The sequence below is a fragment of the Schistocerca nitens genome, chromosome 2 (genome assembly GCF_023898315.1).
Source record: "Schistocerca nitens isolate TAMUIC-IGC-003100 chromosome 2, iqSchNite1.1, whole genome shotgun sequence".
Classification (NCBI taxonomy): Eukaryota; Metazoa; Arthropoda; class Insecta; order Orthoptera; family Acrididae; genus Schistocerca; species Schistocerca nitens.
In genome coordinates this window covers 737,552,134-737,570,200 of record NC_064615.1, presented here as the reverse complement: position 1 = coordinate 737,570,200, position 18,067 = coordinate 737,552,134, and the positions used below count along the sequence as shown (strand labels likewise).

Below are 18,067 nucleotides of genomic sequence, written 5' to 3'. Positions count from 1 at the left end.
AAATATAACCCCAAATGTTGAGGCAGAAGGCTGATATTTGTTATGAATCGGAAGCAGTTTAAAAAACAAACCTCAGACTAATTTCTCATTAAAGACCTCATACTTCCTGAAATATTCATATCTGGCCACTAGTTCTATATTGCAAAATATTCAGTTTAATTCTGACACTTAACGTTTGAGACATTTTGTAATATGATTTAGAGTCACTGCACATATATGAAACAATTATTTAAGTAAAAAGTAACTATATTGCTTCATTAAACAGAGATATCCATAACTGTAACACAAGAAATAAAAATGATTATCATGTTGAAGGCAACGAGCTCAAATTAACTGACAAAGAGCATGTAAAAGCTGGATGCTTCCTGTAAAACACTGTGCCAAATTATATAAAGATATTCAAAAATAAACTAAAATGACTTGATTGAAACCTGTCCATGTGGTCTTAAAGAATAACTTGAATCAAAAACTTGTTTCATATGTAATTCTGCAGATATGTAAAACATCTTTCAGGAAACGTAGTGATTTTAATCATTGGTAATTATGTATGTATATCAATGGTTTTTTAGATGCGTGTATTTTAGAGGCTGTTTTTGAAAAAATCAGTCATTTTACTGATATGGGCTGGTAGTTATCAACATTTAAAATTTGTAATTTTTTCATACATCATGTAAACTTGTTCAGTACCATTGTACAGAATGGTTCATGGAAATAAATGAAGTTCAGTCATATTATCCTATTTTGTGTACTGAAATAAGAGAAAGCAAGCAACTGTGACTTAAGTATGTTGAATTAACCAACACTTGGATTTTGTTATGATAACTGTTCCACAGCAATGTTGCCAGCTCTGATATGTTCTGATTAGAGTTTTCCATTCTTTTCATAAGTTATTCTGTTCCAATGCTAGAGTGTTTCTTTAAACAAGACTGTGACCAAATCCTTTGTTTATCATCTAAGAAAATGAAGTGCTTCATGCATGGTGGACCCACTGGTTCCAACAGCTAATTTCTTTGTCTGTCCTTTTTGTTTTTTTGAAAAAAAATCTCTAATTATTAAACGGAGAATTTTTCGGTCATGATTTGTCATTGGACAATGTATCACTGAATATACTGCATGGTTGTTTTTTATTTTTGCATTAATCTGACATACTTATCTAGTCTTACAAAAAGTAACCAGTGTATAACAAACACTAATACAGCTTTCTACATTATGAGCTCTGTGTTATTCATAGTAGAAATTAGCTTGCTAAAAATTAGTGTTTCTATTCAATGTTTAAAGTCTGCATTTTATATTTTAGTCCGTAGAAATGGATCCCTGTCTGGATGATTGTGTAATGTTTGCACGGAAACTGCGTAACCTTGATGTTCCTGTCACCCTGGATGTCCTACCTGGACTTCCTCATGGATTCCTGAATTTTTCACCGGTATGTAAGATGAATGTTAGTAGTAATATTACATGTTTAGAATAATAAGAAAGTAATAAGAAACTGTTATTACCAGGAGTAAATTGCTTTGTGTTGTAAGTAACCCTAAAATGCTGTAAATACTTGAAGTAGCTAGGATAGCCCTATTTCAACAAAAAGTAATTTATTTTTAAAAGATTGCCCATTACAGTGCACATAAAAAGTGTAATGTGTGATGTGGTATATCAACACAGACGTAAACTACATGAAATGTATTGTATTCAGTCCAATGAGAAAAGAAAGTGTACATGGCTAAGGAAGTTATCTGGACGTATGCATTTAGGACTGTGAAAGCCATAAAAAAATAAAAGAAAAGAAAAATTAAAAGTAGTGGCCACAAATGAAACACTGAGAAATAGGTAAGAAGATTATAACCTGATACACGAATGAAGCAGTAACAGCAAATGTATTTATTTGAGAAAGACTACATGGATGCATTTATATGACTATTTTAAACCAATGATTACAATGTTTATAGTGTTACTACCGGGTAAAAAAAAGTGTGTGCATCATATAACACATTGGTCTGTTTTAAGATGTGCTTAAATGACTTACTTGTAATTCATTTTGAATTGCCAGTCACTTACAAGGGAAGTACCCCCAATTTGAATGGCTAATGCTGAGTAAAAATGCTTCCAAAATATGGAGATGTCTGTTGTATCACCCATCAGTGTCATTTATCTGTAAAATTATGCATTTGTGTACAGCTGATGTTTGAAGCTTTGAAGCTTAATGGATCTGAAGACTACAGAAATAAAATCCGCATAAGAAACAGTTTCATGTAACAAACAGTTATGACCAGTAGATTGATAAGAGTCAAATGGGAGGTATTACTTGGCAAAAAGCTCAACATTTACTTGGAAAACTCTATTAACACATACAGTACTTAGTCATATGGAAGCTGGTGTATTCTGATGCGTACTTCCTTTATTTTTTTTATCAATGTGCAAATGTGGAATTTCAATGAAGTGATTAATACAAAGTGGAGGGGAACAACTCGTGGGAAAGATAATGATAATGTGATCACTGTGGCTTTTGCTACAGGACTATATCCTGCAGGTAAACCAAAAATGATGTAGCATGTCCACAAGTTGCCCTTTTCAAGTCTGCATACTTTTCCATTTCACTGTGTTAACCTTCTACCATTGATTGAATCAATACTGATATTTGCTGGTAAGGTAGGTGGTACAATAGACACATTAGAGTATTTTTAAAGTTTTGTATTTGGTTTATTACATGTTTCTTATTTGATTTTAGTCATTAAAATTAGGGTAGTCCCATAGGCTCTCGTAGGGCAACCGAGTGAGGTGGCGCAGTGGTTAGCACACTGGACTCAGGAGGATGACAGTTCAATCCCGCGTCCGGCCATCCTGATTTTGGTTTTCCGTGATTTCCCTAAATCGCTCCAGGCAAATGCCGGGATGGTTCCTTTGAAAGGGCATGGCTGACTTCCTTCCCCATCCTTCCCTAATCCAATGAGACCAATGATCTCGCTGTTTGGTCTCTCCCCCCCCCCCCCCCCCCCCAAACAACTCCCCCACTCCCCACCCCTCCTAGGGCATTCAAAGCATAGCTCTGTATATTGTTCATGCGAACTGTATCTAATTACCTATTGCTCTTTAATGCAAGTATTGGAAGATATGTGGACACTTGTGTGCCAATCACCAACATAGACTGAGGACAGTGGACTGTGACTGTGTCCAAATATGAATCGTGATAGTGCCTGTTTTCCCTAATAGCCATCACTGATTACTAGCTGTGATTGAAGCAGTGTAAGGCAGAAGAAAGAAAACAAAATCCAAGTTTTTATTACAAATTGACTTGCTTTCCAAATCAAAGTGTCTGTCGAACAATAGGAGACTTAGTCAATGCAGACTTCATGGAATGGCACGAGAGGCAAAGCATTTTTTCTCTCTGAGACAAAACAACGGACCTTGTTTTGTAGTCTGTCATCTCAAGTAGAAACATTATTGATGCAAAAAACCTGTAATATCCTGAGTAATAATGAACATCTACAATGTGACATTATTTCACCAAAAACTGGAATTTTGACAAAAGAATTCCTCGACCAATATTCAGAATAGCTTTTCAGTTCTTGCCATGAGAAGTGTTGCTTTTAAAAAAAATTATACATATGTTGTTCCAGGTGGCTTTTATCATGAGTAGGACTCTAAATGGTGTTGAATCCATTAGTCTTGTCTATAATAAGAGATTAATTCCTGTATGGAAATTCTTGAAAAATTTCTAATGCTCTAAAGTTTTTCCGAAAGTGTAAAGTTTACACTTACTTACTCATGAATTTTCTATATCAGAATTGTAAACTCTGAGCTTTTGCTCCTTTCTGTCAGTTGTACTTTGCATGGATGAAGGTGGGAAATAAAAAATAAAAAAGGCTTAATTGGTAATGATCAGGCAAGAATCATCAAGAGCACAGTTGAAGGTGAAGAAAAGAACAACTCATTTTCACTATCACTATTACATTCCATCCCATATGAATACTTATTTATATACAATATAGTCTCATGTGACAGCATGTGCTTCTAAATCATCAAATAGCCTTTAAAGGCACTGGACCTCTGTCATCCACGTACATTGTCAGCACTAGAAGAATACAGGATCTGTACATTGCTGGCAGTTTGAGTGTTAACAGGACAAATAAACATTACCACAAAACATAAGCAAAAATATGAAACTTCACATTTCTATGATCATTCATAAATTAAAAGACTGTATGCTTATTAGTCTCCAACGTTGCAGGCAGCTGCATGTAACCAGAGGTTAAGTCCATGCTACTATGAAATTTAGATGGTGAAAATTTTGTCACCTTGAAATGAACTGACCTCATGAGGATGACAATGCAAGAAGACAATCTTGTGTGTGCTACATAGTCATATGACTTGTTAAGGGTAAACAGTAGAAAAATACATGAAAGTAGAAACTGTGAAACTGTAATTTTTTTTGTTTGTTTGTTGTAAACTGAAAGAGCATTTAAAAAAAAATACCTTCACTGAGCAGATACCGTGGCTCAAAATGTTTTTTTGAATATTGATTTATGGCAGACAAAGGATTTGTGAGAAGTAATGATGCAAGTAATATACATTGTAATACACAGGAATGCAGCCGGGTGATGTGGTTGACAACTGCTGATATTTCTACAGCTACACAACCTGTCATTTTAAAGGCAAAACTGCTCCTCTGTGCAAAACAACTTAAAACCTTAGTTAGCAGAATAATTCTGGAAAGATCTCTCTCTCTCTCTCTCTCTCTCTATCTCTCTCTCTCTCCCCTCTCTCTGTCCCTGTCCCAATCAAAGATGACCGATGTCAGAAGTTACCAATTGTGAAAATTAATAACTAACAGGTGTGAGGTAATATTTACACCATCATTCTGCTTTTGACTGGGGGGGGGGGGGGGAGGGGGGGAGGAGAACAGTATTTTACACAGAATTTAAACAAAAACTTTATCTCTGTAAGGTTACTTGCTAATCTAATTTCAACTGTTTGCCTAGTAACACTATACCAGTAGCTGGAAGTACCTGCCAGAATCCCCGTGTTATGTTCCATAGCATGACCAGAATCAAGACAATGTTGCTTGGCTGTTGTAAGCATTAAGCATGTGTGATGCTTACGCTCAGTACACCAGTCCTCCTCAGTCCTGGTAGTCTGTCCAATATATGACATGCCACAACTGCAAGGGATACTGTGGGCCCCCACCTTACACAAAGAAAGATCACCCCTTAGAGAATATAAAAGGACCCCTGTCTTAGATGGTGGTAAATAATAATAATAATAATAATAATAATAAAAGATTTTCAAAAATACAACAACAGATTGAAAGGTAAACAGTAAATATCTCTTTCTAAGAGTAATTGTTGTTCCACATTTTACATTATATTCTTCAAATCAATAAATATCTTATACTACACTACTTTTAAAAGTGGTCTGTGTGTTAATTCAGGATATAAGGTAATTCCATCATTCCATACCAGATTGCTACCAAATCTATCCAACTATTTCAGCATGGAGTAGTGACAAACTTTCTTGTTTATAATATATATGGGATAACAACACAGAGATTCTGGCATGCACTTCCTGCTATTGGGATATTGTTATTAAGGTAGCAGTTGAAATTAAATTAGCTAGTTACCTTGTAAATAGAGACTAAGGTTTTTATTTAAATTCTGTGTGGAAATCCTGTTCTCTCTCTCTCTCTCTCTCTCTCTCTCTCTCTCTCTCTCGTCAAAACACAGAGGGGCAGAGTTAACGCTATCTCATATGTTTGTTATTAATTTTCACTATCTATTACTTCTATTGTCGGTCATCTTTGGTCGTGTTATGATGCCAACATTCACTTTGTGTGTGTGTGTGTGTGTGTGTGTGTGTGTGTGTGTCTGCAAATTGAGGTTTTAAATTCCCTTGCACAGTGCGTACTAGGTGCACTTTTACCTTGAAAATGACAGGTTGTGCACATGTAGAGATGCCAGTGGCTGTAAATGATGTCATCCGGTTGGAGTCCAAAGAACCAGACAGAAGGGTCAGAGAATTGTGAAAACTCTTGATCATTTAGTGCAGGCTCACCCAAACTGTGCCCCTGAGGTGCTAGCACCCGCGATCGCCCATGGCCAGCGCCCCGGGCGAATTCGTTTGTTGTCGCAGTGGCCGAGCAATGTCGCTTAGCTGGCCATGGGGCCCGCCGAGCCTCGCCATGCCGCTGTACGCACACTTCATTTGGATGACAGACCGCCGCGCCAGCAGTGGTCAAAAGCGACACAAAACTGTTAGTCAACAGACGCAAGGCTACAGTGGATCGAGATGGATGGTCAACAGCAGCAAACAAAAAGAAAGAGGAGCAGTGCGTCCGCACTATTTAAACCCCAGTGGGAAATTAATTTACTTTGTACTGCTGTCGAAAATCATGCCAAATGTCATTGGAATCTCATGTATTTAAAACAGTACTCGATTGTACGGCAGTTTAATACTTGTCACAAAGATCAGTTCGAAAATTTGTCACAAGAGGAACACCAATCAAAGCTTGAAGAACTGAAAGAAAATTTCAAGCAGCATTACAGTGAAGTAAGTGTTTCCTATTGTATGACTCTTTATTATTTATAAAGATGATAAATAAAACTACATTTTATAATCTGATATGTCACTTAGCAATGTGCCAGTTATCGAATATCAGATTGTCAGCAACAAGGAACATTTCTTTTCGGTTAGTTTTTATATTTGGGTCGCATTAAATTGCGTTGCACAGACATAAGAAAAAGTTTCAGGTACATTATTTTTTGCCACTTTCTGAAAAGCCGTCACAAACGCTCTCTCAGCAGCAAAGTGTCATTAAGAGTCATTCTTTGTTTTTGTGTTTTTATGGATGGGAAGACATATGTTGTAGTTTGATCTATGTTTTCAATTAATTAAAATGCAATTTTTATGGATGGGAAAACATATGTTGTATTTTGATCTATGTTTTCAATTAAATAAAATGCAGATATTCCAATAGATAAAAATTTATTTTGCGACCACATTTCGCTGACCTTTTCAGAGGAACTGAGGGAAAACACACCTAAAATCAATCTTTTTTTGTTAGTTTCTTATTTGAGTTTCAATGAATGAAACAATTAATTGTTAAAGTGATAAGTGGTTTAAAAAGAGGATTGTACAAAATTAATTGTATGTTCTTTTTTTGCCATGATAAGAGCAGGAAACAGGTGGGCAAAGTTTGTGCACAAGTTACAAATACTCGCTGAGAATTGTGAAAGCAGGGAAACCCTTTGCAGCTGGGAATCTCATCAAGGATTGCCTGGTTGACTCGGCGGCTTGTATTTGTCCAGCAGACCTCACAGAAAAATTTGAAAAAATAGCTCTTTTGCCTCAAACTGTTTGCTCGCCAAGTCGAAGATATGGCCTCAGATATGGCGCTGCAATTAATGGAGAGAACGGCAAACTTCATTTCATTTTCTATCGCTCCTGGTGAGTCTGCAGACGTTGCGGACATATCTCAGCTCCTCATATTCATTCGAGGTGTCGAGAACAATCTGCATGTCACCGAAGAATTTCTTGACATTATACCATTAAAAGACACAACCATGGGTTTGGATACTTTTCTAGCCGTGGAAAACATGTGAGAGTCAATGATTTTAAAATGGGAACGCCTGACCAGTGTAACAATGGATGGAGCCCCTGTGCTATGAGGGATACACACTGGATTCCTGGGTTTTGTCAGGTCAAAAATGGCGAAAGTTGACTGTTCCTTAGTCGCGGCAGTCCATTGTCTGATGCACCAGGAGGCACTTCGTGTGAAGATTGTCAACATAAAAAAATGTTATGGACGCAGTTCTTCAAACGGTTAACTATCTTCTCTCGCATGGACTCACACATCACCAGTTTAAATAATTTCTGGCTGATATCGAAGCGGAATACCCGGACATCCCGTACCACGCCAAAGTAAGATGGCTGAGCAGAGGAAAGGTGCTTCATCAGTTTTTCTCCTTGAGGGGTGAAGTAAATACCTTTTTGGAAATGAAAGGACGTGCACAAGAAGTACTTTGTGATCCTAAGTGGGTGGCGAATTTGGCTTTTTTGAGTGACCTTACTGGTCATTTAAATACTTTGAACATTTCACTCCAAGGCGAAAATCACTCTGTTGTTGATTTAGTGCAGACGATTCAAGCATTAAAAAACTTATTTTGTGGGAAAAACAGTTGTGCTGGAAGAATTGTGGACACTTTCCTCCACTAGACAGCGTTAAAGATGATGTGGATTTTTCATATTATGTTCAGATCATTTTTGAATTACAAGAACAGTTTGAAAACAGATGTTTGGAGATAAGTGAGCTTCAACCAGCCTTAGATATATTTGTTCGCCCGTTTTCCCTTCAGGCAGAGGACATCTCCTAAGTGCTTCAACTAGAGCTGATTGACCTGCAGTACGATATCCGCCTGAAGGACCACTTTCTTATCTGTAAAACTTTGATGACTTTTACAGCTGTCTTCCATGAGAGAAATATCCTCTTTTGCACAAGCACGTGGCCGAAGTTCTCTCAATGTTTGGTTCCACATATATTTGTGAGCACTTTTTCTCTCTTTTAAAGCTTGCTAAAACTAAGAAATGTTTATTACTTGGCGATAAAAATTTCATTAATTCTTTGAGGTTAGCAGTCTCATGGAATATTGTACCAAACCCAGACAAAATCGTTTCCTTGAAAAAGAAAAACGTGTAAAATATTAATTGTCTTCTTTAAGAATGTTGACTGTAAGAATTAAAGAGTGTTATAACCTTAATTCAATTTTTTAATAAGTTTTCAAACTTTGTCAGTTAAAATTATTATGTACAAAACAGCAAACTAAGGATCCGATTTCTAAACTCTGAAAAGGGATAAAAAAAGCCGTAGCATGAAGGATAACAAAAAAAATTTGCTTGTAACTACTAACAACAGGAATGTGACTCCCTTACATAAAATTATTTCTAAAATAGATTATTTATGACTAGTTCATTTAAGAAACTGATATATTTTTCAGAAGACGCCTATTGTACATATGACGAGTGTGCATGTGCAGTAGTAATAGAATCAACCTGTGGGTCAGAAAACTACTAAATTGTTCTTCAATTCTTGTTGTGGATATTGTTTTCTAAAGCTTTGCACAGTAATTCTGCCACACGAACGCTATTTGTTGCCTAAACAATAAATGGTTTGCTACCACTCATCGACCTCTTTTACAGAGGTGCGCTCCCTCTGTTATTTTGTTTACATTTGATCTGACCGCGGGACAGTCCAATGCAACGCAGAGCAGTGCTGTGCGGTCTCACTCTCTCCGCAGCTGTCTCACTCTCTCCGCAGCTGTCTCACTCTGTCCGCAGCTGTCTCACTCTGTCCGCAGCTGTCTCACTCTGTCCGCAGCTGTCTCACTCTGTCCGCAGCTGTCTCACTCTGTCCGCAGCTGTCTCACTCTGTCCGCAGCTGTCTCACTCTGTCCGCAGCTGTCTCACTCTGTCCGCAGCTGTCTCACTCTGTCCGCAGCTGTCTCACTCTGTCCGCAGCTGTCTCACTCTGTCCGCAGCTGTCTCACTCTGTCCGCAGCTGTCTCACTCTGTCCGCAGCTGTCTCACTCTGTCCGCAGCTGTCTCACTCTGTCCGCAGCTGTCTCACTCTGTCCGCAGCTGTCTCACTCTGTCCGCAGCTGTCTCACTCTGTCCGCAGCTGTCTCACTCTGTCCGCAGCTGTCTCACTGTGTCCGCAGCTGTCTCACTGTGTCCGCAGCTGTCTCACTGTGTCCGCAGCTGTCTCACTGTGTCCGCAGCTGTCTCACTGTGTCCGCAGCTGTCTCACTGTGTCCGCAGCTGTCTCACTGTGTCCGCAGCTGTCTCACTGTGTCCGCAGCTGTCTCACTGTGTCCGCAGCTGTCTCACTGTGTCCGCAGCTGTCTCACTGTGTCCGCAGCTGTCTCACTGTGTCCGCAGCTGTCTCACTGTGTCCGCAGCTGTCTCACTGTGTCCGCAGCTGTCTCACTGTGTCCGCAGCTGTCTCACTGTGTCCGCAGCTGTCTCACTGTGTCCGCAGCTGTCTCACTGTGTCCGCAGCTGTCTCACTGTGTCCGCAGCTGTCTCACTGTGTCCGCAGCTGTCTCACTGTGTCCGCAGCTGTCTCACTGTGTCCGCAGCTGTCTCACTGTGTCCGCAGCTGTCTCACTGTGTCCGCAGCTGTCTCACTGTGTCCGCAGCTGTCTCACTCTGTCCGCAGCTGTCTCTCTCACTCCTATGCCGACACTAGCAACACACGGGCGCGGACGGGGCGCTGAACTACACTGCCTTGTGCCCGTGGGGCGCGGCCGTGCCCACTGGGCGCATTTCTTGGATGAGCCTGATCTAGTGTCTCATAGCAACAGGCCTTGAATTTTTTGAAAGAATAATGACTAATGATTCTCCTGGCTGTACCACTATACAATTGAATCAAACCAGAACTCGACAATGTAGAAGAGTTCTTTTTCTCTGCTTCTGAAGAAATTCTAAGTGACACAATCAACAAATAAATTACTTGAGACGTGAGGGGTATGAAAAGTTGTGCTGTTAGTAGACTTTTGTCAAAGTGTGACAATGGCCAACCTGCTTAATGTTGTACATGTGAAGTGCCCCAACAAAGAGGCTGCAAATGTTCAACTCTTACTTGACAATACACAGCCTTATACTGCACCTTGTGTTCACACTAAGATGTTTGGACCTCTGAAGAAAGCCCCCCCAGTCTGACCATTACATCAGTTGTGCACAGATGGCTATACGCCCTCCCCTCTCACCAGAGTTCCATGAATAGGCCAGTTGGAACTTGCCCTCCAATGTGAGAAATTCTACATTTGTTGAAAATAGCGAGAGAGGTGTAATATCAGTGAATGTTTTGTTTTGTCAAACACTCTGTCTTCTGAAATCAGTTCAGTGTAAGTGTTGATTCACCTGTCTATGTAATTTCAATATATGTAAATTGCTAACACCAAACTGAATCTTTCAAGATGATTTTATATACTGATGCTTAAGCACCACGACAAGTTGTTGTCATTTATTGTTATTGATTATGATCTAAAATTAGTGGTGAAAGGTGTGCTAACTCATAGTAATGTTAATAGTAAACTTGTCTTATTTGTTGTAAGATGCACATTTTCCTCAAATTTTGTTGTGTTACTTTAAAATGCTATGTAAACCAACTTACTGAATATTATGTATTCTTGGAATTTCTGTTGCAGCTGAGTAAAGAGGCTCATAGTGGATCAATGTTGTGTGTGCAGCGTATACAGCAGTTGTTTGACAGGGCATCAAGATCAGCCTCACCATCATTATCTCCTTCATCATCTTCTACATCATAGTATGATTTCTATTCAGGTTGCCTTCGTAGTTGATGAGACATAAATGTTTGATACAAAATACAGTACTTATATAAAATTTTATGTTTTTGTTATACATTGGTGATTCAGTTTTTGTAGAAATACAGTTGTCAGGTACTGAGAATGTTATTGTTCGCACAGCAAATATAAGCAGCATTTGTTTAGCATCATGCTGTGTGAAATACTGTGACAGTTTTATATTGTTAGTTAATTTCAGTTAAATTATTATTCAGTAGGTTTACTGGCCATGTTATACTTTGTGATGATCTCTGTATTTGAATGTGTGTGGATGCATAACTTCACTATAGTAATTATTTATTTTCATGAGGTTGAGATTATTTATTGTTGTCAATGCTGGTTTCAATGCCGCACAAAGATACACTTGAAGTGTCAGTAACATGCTATGAACATCTCTTTCTTGCTCTGTATCTCAGGAATAGACAATTTCGCTGTTAAATCTGCTATGTAAGAGCACATTGCAATTGTTGTTACCCTTAGAAAGTTACTACATGTTAAATTTTGTGTGTTGGAAGCCTCAATTTTTAATATTGTATGGATGGCACATAATTCTTTTGTATGCTTCCATGTGGTTTCTAAAAAAACATGCACTGTTCATTCCCCGTGTTATGGCCTGTGATATTTTATCTTTTGTTCATAATAAACTTGTACAGATGCAAAAAGAAAAGAAAAATATCGGATTTGTAAAGCACCTGTTGGTTTTCCTACTTCCTGTAGTTTGATTTATTTGGAAAAAAGTTATTTTTTGTCCTAGCAAGTGACATATTAACATAATTAATCCTCCATGTACAGTCAAGTATGTACTTTACAGTGTTTGTGCCTCTTTGCCCTTTATAATTGGACTGCTGTGTGGACAGATGTGATGATATGCTCCTGCATACAACTATACTCCATATATTTCTGATACAGTTTCTGTCGTCGTTTATTTTCAGATACAGGTTGAGGAAAGATTGGTGCCAGAACAGTGCAGTACTCCCTAGACTGTACATTGTAGGGAAGGGAGCTTCTTGTAGAGCCAGTTTAGCCACTGCTGGGAAAGCCAAATGACTGTATACTTTGGTGAAACTGATGTTCTCAGATATGTAAAGTCAATAACCCAGCCTTGGCAGCCAGAGACAAAGGTCATGTGTGTGTGAGTTGTGTTTCTGTGATTGTGTGTCTGTGTGTTGTCTTATTCAGAAGGAGGCCTTTTAGCCAAATGCTTACTTGTTTTAGCAATCTTCTTGTTGTGCCTCTCTGTGATTCAACATCTCCACTATATGGTGAGTAGCAATCTATCCTCCTCATAACATCGTCATCTCTCACAGTCTGAACTGTCTATTAAGTACTTCAACTTCACAGTGTTTGTAACTTCAGAGAACTTAATGTGTGTCTCTTCATTCCTTAGTATTTTCATATGCAGTTCTCTGTGCATCACAAGTGAGGTGGCGCAGTGCTTAGCACAATGGACTGGCATTTGGGAGGACAACAGCTTAAACCCATGTCTGGCCATTCTGATTTTAGTTTTCTGTGATTTCTCTAAATAGAATGAGGCAAATGCTGAGATGGTTCCTTTGAAAGGGCATGGCTGATTTCCTTGCCCATCCTTCCCTAAACCGAGCTTGTGCTCCATCTGTAATGACTTCATCACTGATTGGACGTTAAACACTAATCTCCTCCGCCTCCTTCTTTGTACATTGATTCTTCCTAACTAGTCTCTGGAAGTTCAGCCTTTTGTTCTTCATTACTAAATTGTGAACTGAGTCTATGTCTGCTCCTGGGTGCATCATACACTTCAATATCTGATTTTGGAATACCTTCCTGGCCGTGATACAACTGGCTGGAATCTTCCAGTGTCTCCGGCCTTTTTCAAATACACCACCACCTCTTGTGATTTTTTATTAGAATATTTGTCACTACTAGCTGAAATTTATTGCAGAACTCAATTAGTCTGTTTGCTCTCTCATTCCTACTGCCATGGTCATATTTTCCTGTAACTCTTTCTTCTGCTCCTTCCCCTACAACTGCATTCTGATTATTAGATTTTCATCTCCCTTTATGTACTGAATTACTTGTTTAATATCTTGATACGCTATCTCTGTCTCCTGCTTGCAGTGTTGGCACATGTACCTCACCTGGCCGAAGTGGTCACAGTAACTCACTCTCTGCCCTATCTTTCTTTGAATAACAAATCCTACTCCTGTTATACAAATACTATTTTCTGGTGCTGTTGATATGCCCCTAAACTTGTCTGACCAGAAAACCTTGTATTCTTTCCATTTTACTTCACTGACCCCTACTACATCTAGATTGAACCTTAGCATTTCCCTATTCATATTTTCTAGGTTCCCTACCACATTCAAACTTCTGACGTTCCACACCCCAACTTGCAGGATGTTACCTGTTTGTTGGTTATCCAATCTTTTTTGTGATGGTCACCACGTACTTGACAGTCCCCTCCTGCTTGGCAGTCCCCTCCTGGAGATCTAAATGGGAGAGTAGTCCGGAATCATTTGCCAATGGAGAGATGAGCATGACACTTTTTCAATTACTGATAATGTGTCTTGTGGATACACATTGTGTGTCACTAATGCAGTGGTTTCCATTGCCTTTTGTATCCACACACCATTGATCATTCTTGATTCTTTTGCCCTTTAGGAGCAGTTTCCCATCTCAAAGGCAAGAGAGTGCTCTGAACCTCTGTCCACCCTTCCACCCTCTTTTATCTACATTTACATCCATACTCAGCAAACCACTGTACTATGCATGGCACAGGGTATGCTGTACTACTACTAGTTGCTTCCTTTCCTGTTCCATGTGCAAATAGAACAAGAGGGAGAATGACTGTCTATCTGCCTCCTTATGTGCCATGATGTCTCGCATCTTTTCTTTGTGATCCTTGCGCAAAATGTATGTTGGTGGCAATAGGATTGTTCTGCAGTCAGTTTCTGTGCCAATTATATAAATCTTCTTGGTAATGTTCCTTGAAAAGAACATTACCTTCCCTCGAGGGGTTCCCATTTGAGTTCCCGAAGCACGTCTATAACATCTGTGTGTTGTTTGAACATACCGGTAACACATCAAACAGCCTGCCTCTGAGCTGTTTTGATTTCTTCCTTTAACCTGACCTGGTGTGGATCACAAACACTCGAACAGAACTCAAGAATAGATCGCACTAGTGTCTTATATGCAGGCTCCTTTGCAGATGAACCATACCTATCTAAAGTTCTTCCTAGGAACCAAAGCTGACCATTTGCCTTCACTACCACAATCCTCACATGCTTGTTCCATTTCATATTGCTTTGCAACATTACACCCAGATATTTGAATAACATGACTGTGCCAAGCAAGACACTAGTAATACTGTTTCTGAACATTACAGGTTTGATCTTCCTACTCATCTTCATCAACTACATTTTTCCACATTTAGGGCTAGCTGTCATTCATCACACCAACTGGAAATTTTGTTTAGGTCATCTTGTATCTTCCTACAGTCACTCAACTTCGGTACCGCACTGTACGCCACAGCATCATCAGCAAGTAACCACGGACTGCTGAATATCCTGTGTGCCAGATCATATACATACATAGAAAGTAGCTGCAGTTCTGTCACACTTCGCTGGGGCACCGCTGACAATACCCTTGTCTCTGATGAACACTCCACATTGTGCACAATCTACTGGTGTCTATTACCTAAGAAGTCGTCAAGTCATTCACATATCTGGGAACTAATTCCATATGCTTGTACACTGTCGATTGCTTTTCAGAAATCTAAAACTATGGAATCTGACTATTGCTCTTCATTCATAGCTTGCAGTATATCAAGTGAGGAAAAGGCAGATGAGCAATGCTTTCTAAAATTGTGCTGATTTGCAAACATAAGCTTTTCAGTCTTTAAGAAATTTCTTATGTTCAAACTCAGAATATGTTCTAGTATTCTGCAACAAACTGATATTGATCTGTAATTTCCGGGTCTGTTCTTTTACCTGTTTTGTATAAAGGAATCACCTTTGCTTTCTCCCACTCACTTGGAAATTTGTCTTGGGCAAGAGATTCATGAAAAATGCAAGCTAAGTAAGGGGACAATGCCATAGAGTACTCTTTGTGAAACTGAACTGTATTCTATCTGGATATGCTTGCTTATTTGTTTTCAATTCTTTAAATTGTTTTTCTATATCAGGGATGCTTATTACTACATTGTCCATACTATGTGTGATGGTCAAAAGGCAATATGTTGGTATGATTCTTCTGTGTAAACAATTTCTTAAATGTGGAATTTAAAACTTCAGCTTTCATTCTTCTGACATCAGCTGCCACACCAGATTGGTTAGTGAGTGAATGGATGGAAGCCTGAGACCTGCGTAGGACCGGATTTTCCTTGGGATTCTTGGTCACATTTTTTTGCTGGTTGTTGTTATATGGATCATGCATAGATCTTTTCACAGAGGCATGAATCTCATATAACCTTTGCCCGTTGTCATTTGCATGTTTTATTTTGAACCGAGAGTGCAATGGTCTTTGCTTCCTCAGCATTCTCTGAGTTTCATTGTTAAACCACAGTGGGTCTTTTCCATCTTTAATTCAGTTACTGGGCATATAATTGTCCAGAGCACAATTTACAATCTGTTTAAACTTTACCCATAATTCCTCTATGTCCATCATATTTGAACTAAACCAATGGAATTCATTTCTTAGAGAGATGCCAACAAATGCTTTTCTTCTCTTTCTAGTAAAAACAGTCTCCTAACCTTCTTGAGTGATTCATTAACTTTCATAACTATAGTTGATAGCTAACACTTGGTTCAAGAATCATAAAAGAAGGTTGTATACCTGGAAGAATCCTGGAGATACTAATAGGTATCAGATAGATTATATAATGGTAAGACAGAGATTTAGGAACCAGGTTTTAAATTGTAAGACATTTCCAGGGGCAGATGTGGATTCTGACCACAATCTATTGGTTATGAACTACACATTGAAACTGCAAAAAGGTGGGAATTTAAGGAGATGGGACCTGGATAAACTGAAAGAACCAGAGGTTGTAGAGTGTTTCAGGGAGAGCATAAGGGAACAATTGACAGGAATGGGGGAAAGAAATACAGTAGAAGAAGAATGGGTAGCTCTGAGGGATGAAGTAGTGAAGGCAGCAGACGATCAAGTAGGTAAAAAGACGAGGGCTAATAGAAATCCTTGGGTAACAGAAGAAATATTGAATTTAATTGATGAAAGGAGAAAATATAAAAATGCAGTAAATGAAGCAGGCAAAAGGGAATACAAACGTCTCAAAAATGAGATCGACAGGAAGTGCAAAATGGCTAAGCAGGGATGGCTAGAGGACAAATGTAAGGATGTAGAGGCTTGTCTCACTAGGGGTAAGATAGATACTGCCTACAGGAAAATTAAAGATTTGGAGAGAAGAGAACCACTTGTATGAATATCAAGAGCTCAGATGGCAACCCAGTTCTAAGCAAAGAAGGGAAGGCCGAAAGGTGGAAGGAGTATATAGAGGGTTTATACAAGGGCGATGTACTTGAGGACAATATTATGGAAATGGAAGAGGATGTAGATGAAGACGAAATGGGAGATACGATACTGCGTGAAGAGTTTGACAGAGCACTGAAAGACCTGAGTCGAAACAAGGCCCCGGGAGTAGACAACATTCCATTAGAACTACTGATGGCCTTGGGAGAGCCAGTCATGACAAAACTCTACCATCTGGTGAGCAAGATGTATGAGACAGGCGAAATACCCACAGACTTCAAGAAGAATATAATTCCAATACCAAAGAAAGCAGGTGTTGACAGATGTGAAAATTACCGAACTATCAGTTTAATAAGTCACAGCTGCAAAATACTAACGCGAATTCTTTACAGACGAATGGAAAAACTGGTAGAAGCGGACCTCGGCGAAGATCAGTTTGGATTCCGTAGAAATGTTGGAACACGTGAGGCAATACTAACCTTACGACTTATCTTGGAAGAAAGATTAAGAAAAGGCAAACCTACATTTCTAGCATTTGTAGACTTTGAGAAAGCTTTTGACACCGTTAACTGGAATACTCTCTTTCAAATTCTGAAGGTGGCAGGGGTAAAATACAGGGAGCGAAAGGCTAAGGGTATGTACATGGTACCGACTGTAGACTTTATTTGAACGGCTCTAGAACCGTCACAGCAGAATCGAGTGGCTGGTGAAAACAACCAACAATTAACTTGGTTTCACCTAGACGTGTTATATGCGACCAGGTAACTTAACTGTCACTCTCAATCCAGACAATATTTTTGTCAACTGCGATGAACACACTCCTTCCTATGATGTCAAACCTGTCTCTCCTGATATTGCTAAATATCTGAGAGCTTTCTACTTGGGGTTCTAGCTGACAACGCCATTGATAGAATGAACGTACTTCTTATGCTGGAAGTCTTCAGCCACATTTACTGATGATTATATTCAAAATTTATACAGTGGGATGGTTCAGACCTGGGGACCATGGCATTTTGATTACTAGCCAAAGACGTTACTCCCTAGACCATAGGTCCAGACATTCTTATTCATGCAATTTACCAAGTGCTAATGACAATAGTATGTTTAGTTCATATGGAAACATTTTATATATTGTAATTAATTTGTAATTAACAATACATGCAAACCAAGTATGTGTCAGAATTCAATAGTTCTAAAACTTTTTTGTGTTAAGGCGGGCATAGCTTACTTAAAAGCCCTCATCCTCCACTTTTCAACACGTT

At 39.0% G+C, this 18,067-nt stretch overlaps 1 protein-coding gene across 2 annotated transcripts in view; it reads left to right on the top strand.

The window, feature by feature from the left end:
- The window catches only part of LOC126236952 (hormone-sensitive lipase), a 114,268-nt gene extending 102,274 nt beyond the window's left edge, over positions 1-11,994 (top strand). For both annotated transcript variants that reach the window (XM_049946649.1, XM_049946647.1), the window contains 2 exons: positions 1,298-1,423; positions 11,190-11,994. In XM_049946649.1, coding sequence (XP_049802606.1) covers positions 1,298-1,423; positions 11,190-11,309 — 246 coding nt within the window. In that variant the 3' untranslated portion in view covers positions 11,310-11,994. The remainder of the gene's footprint in view (positions 1-1,297; positions 1,424-11,189) is intronic.
- Positions 11,995-18,067: the final 6,073 nt, after the last annotated feature.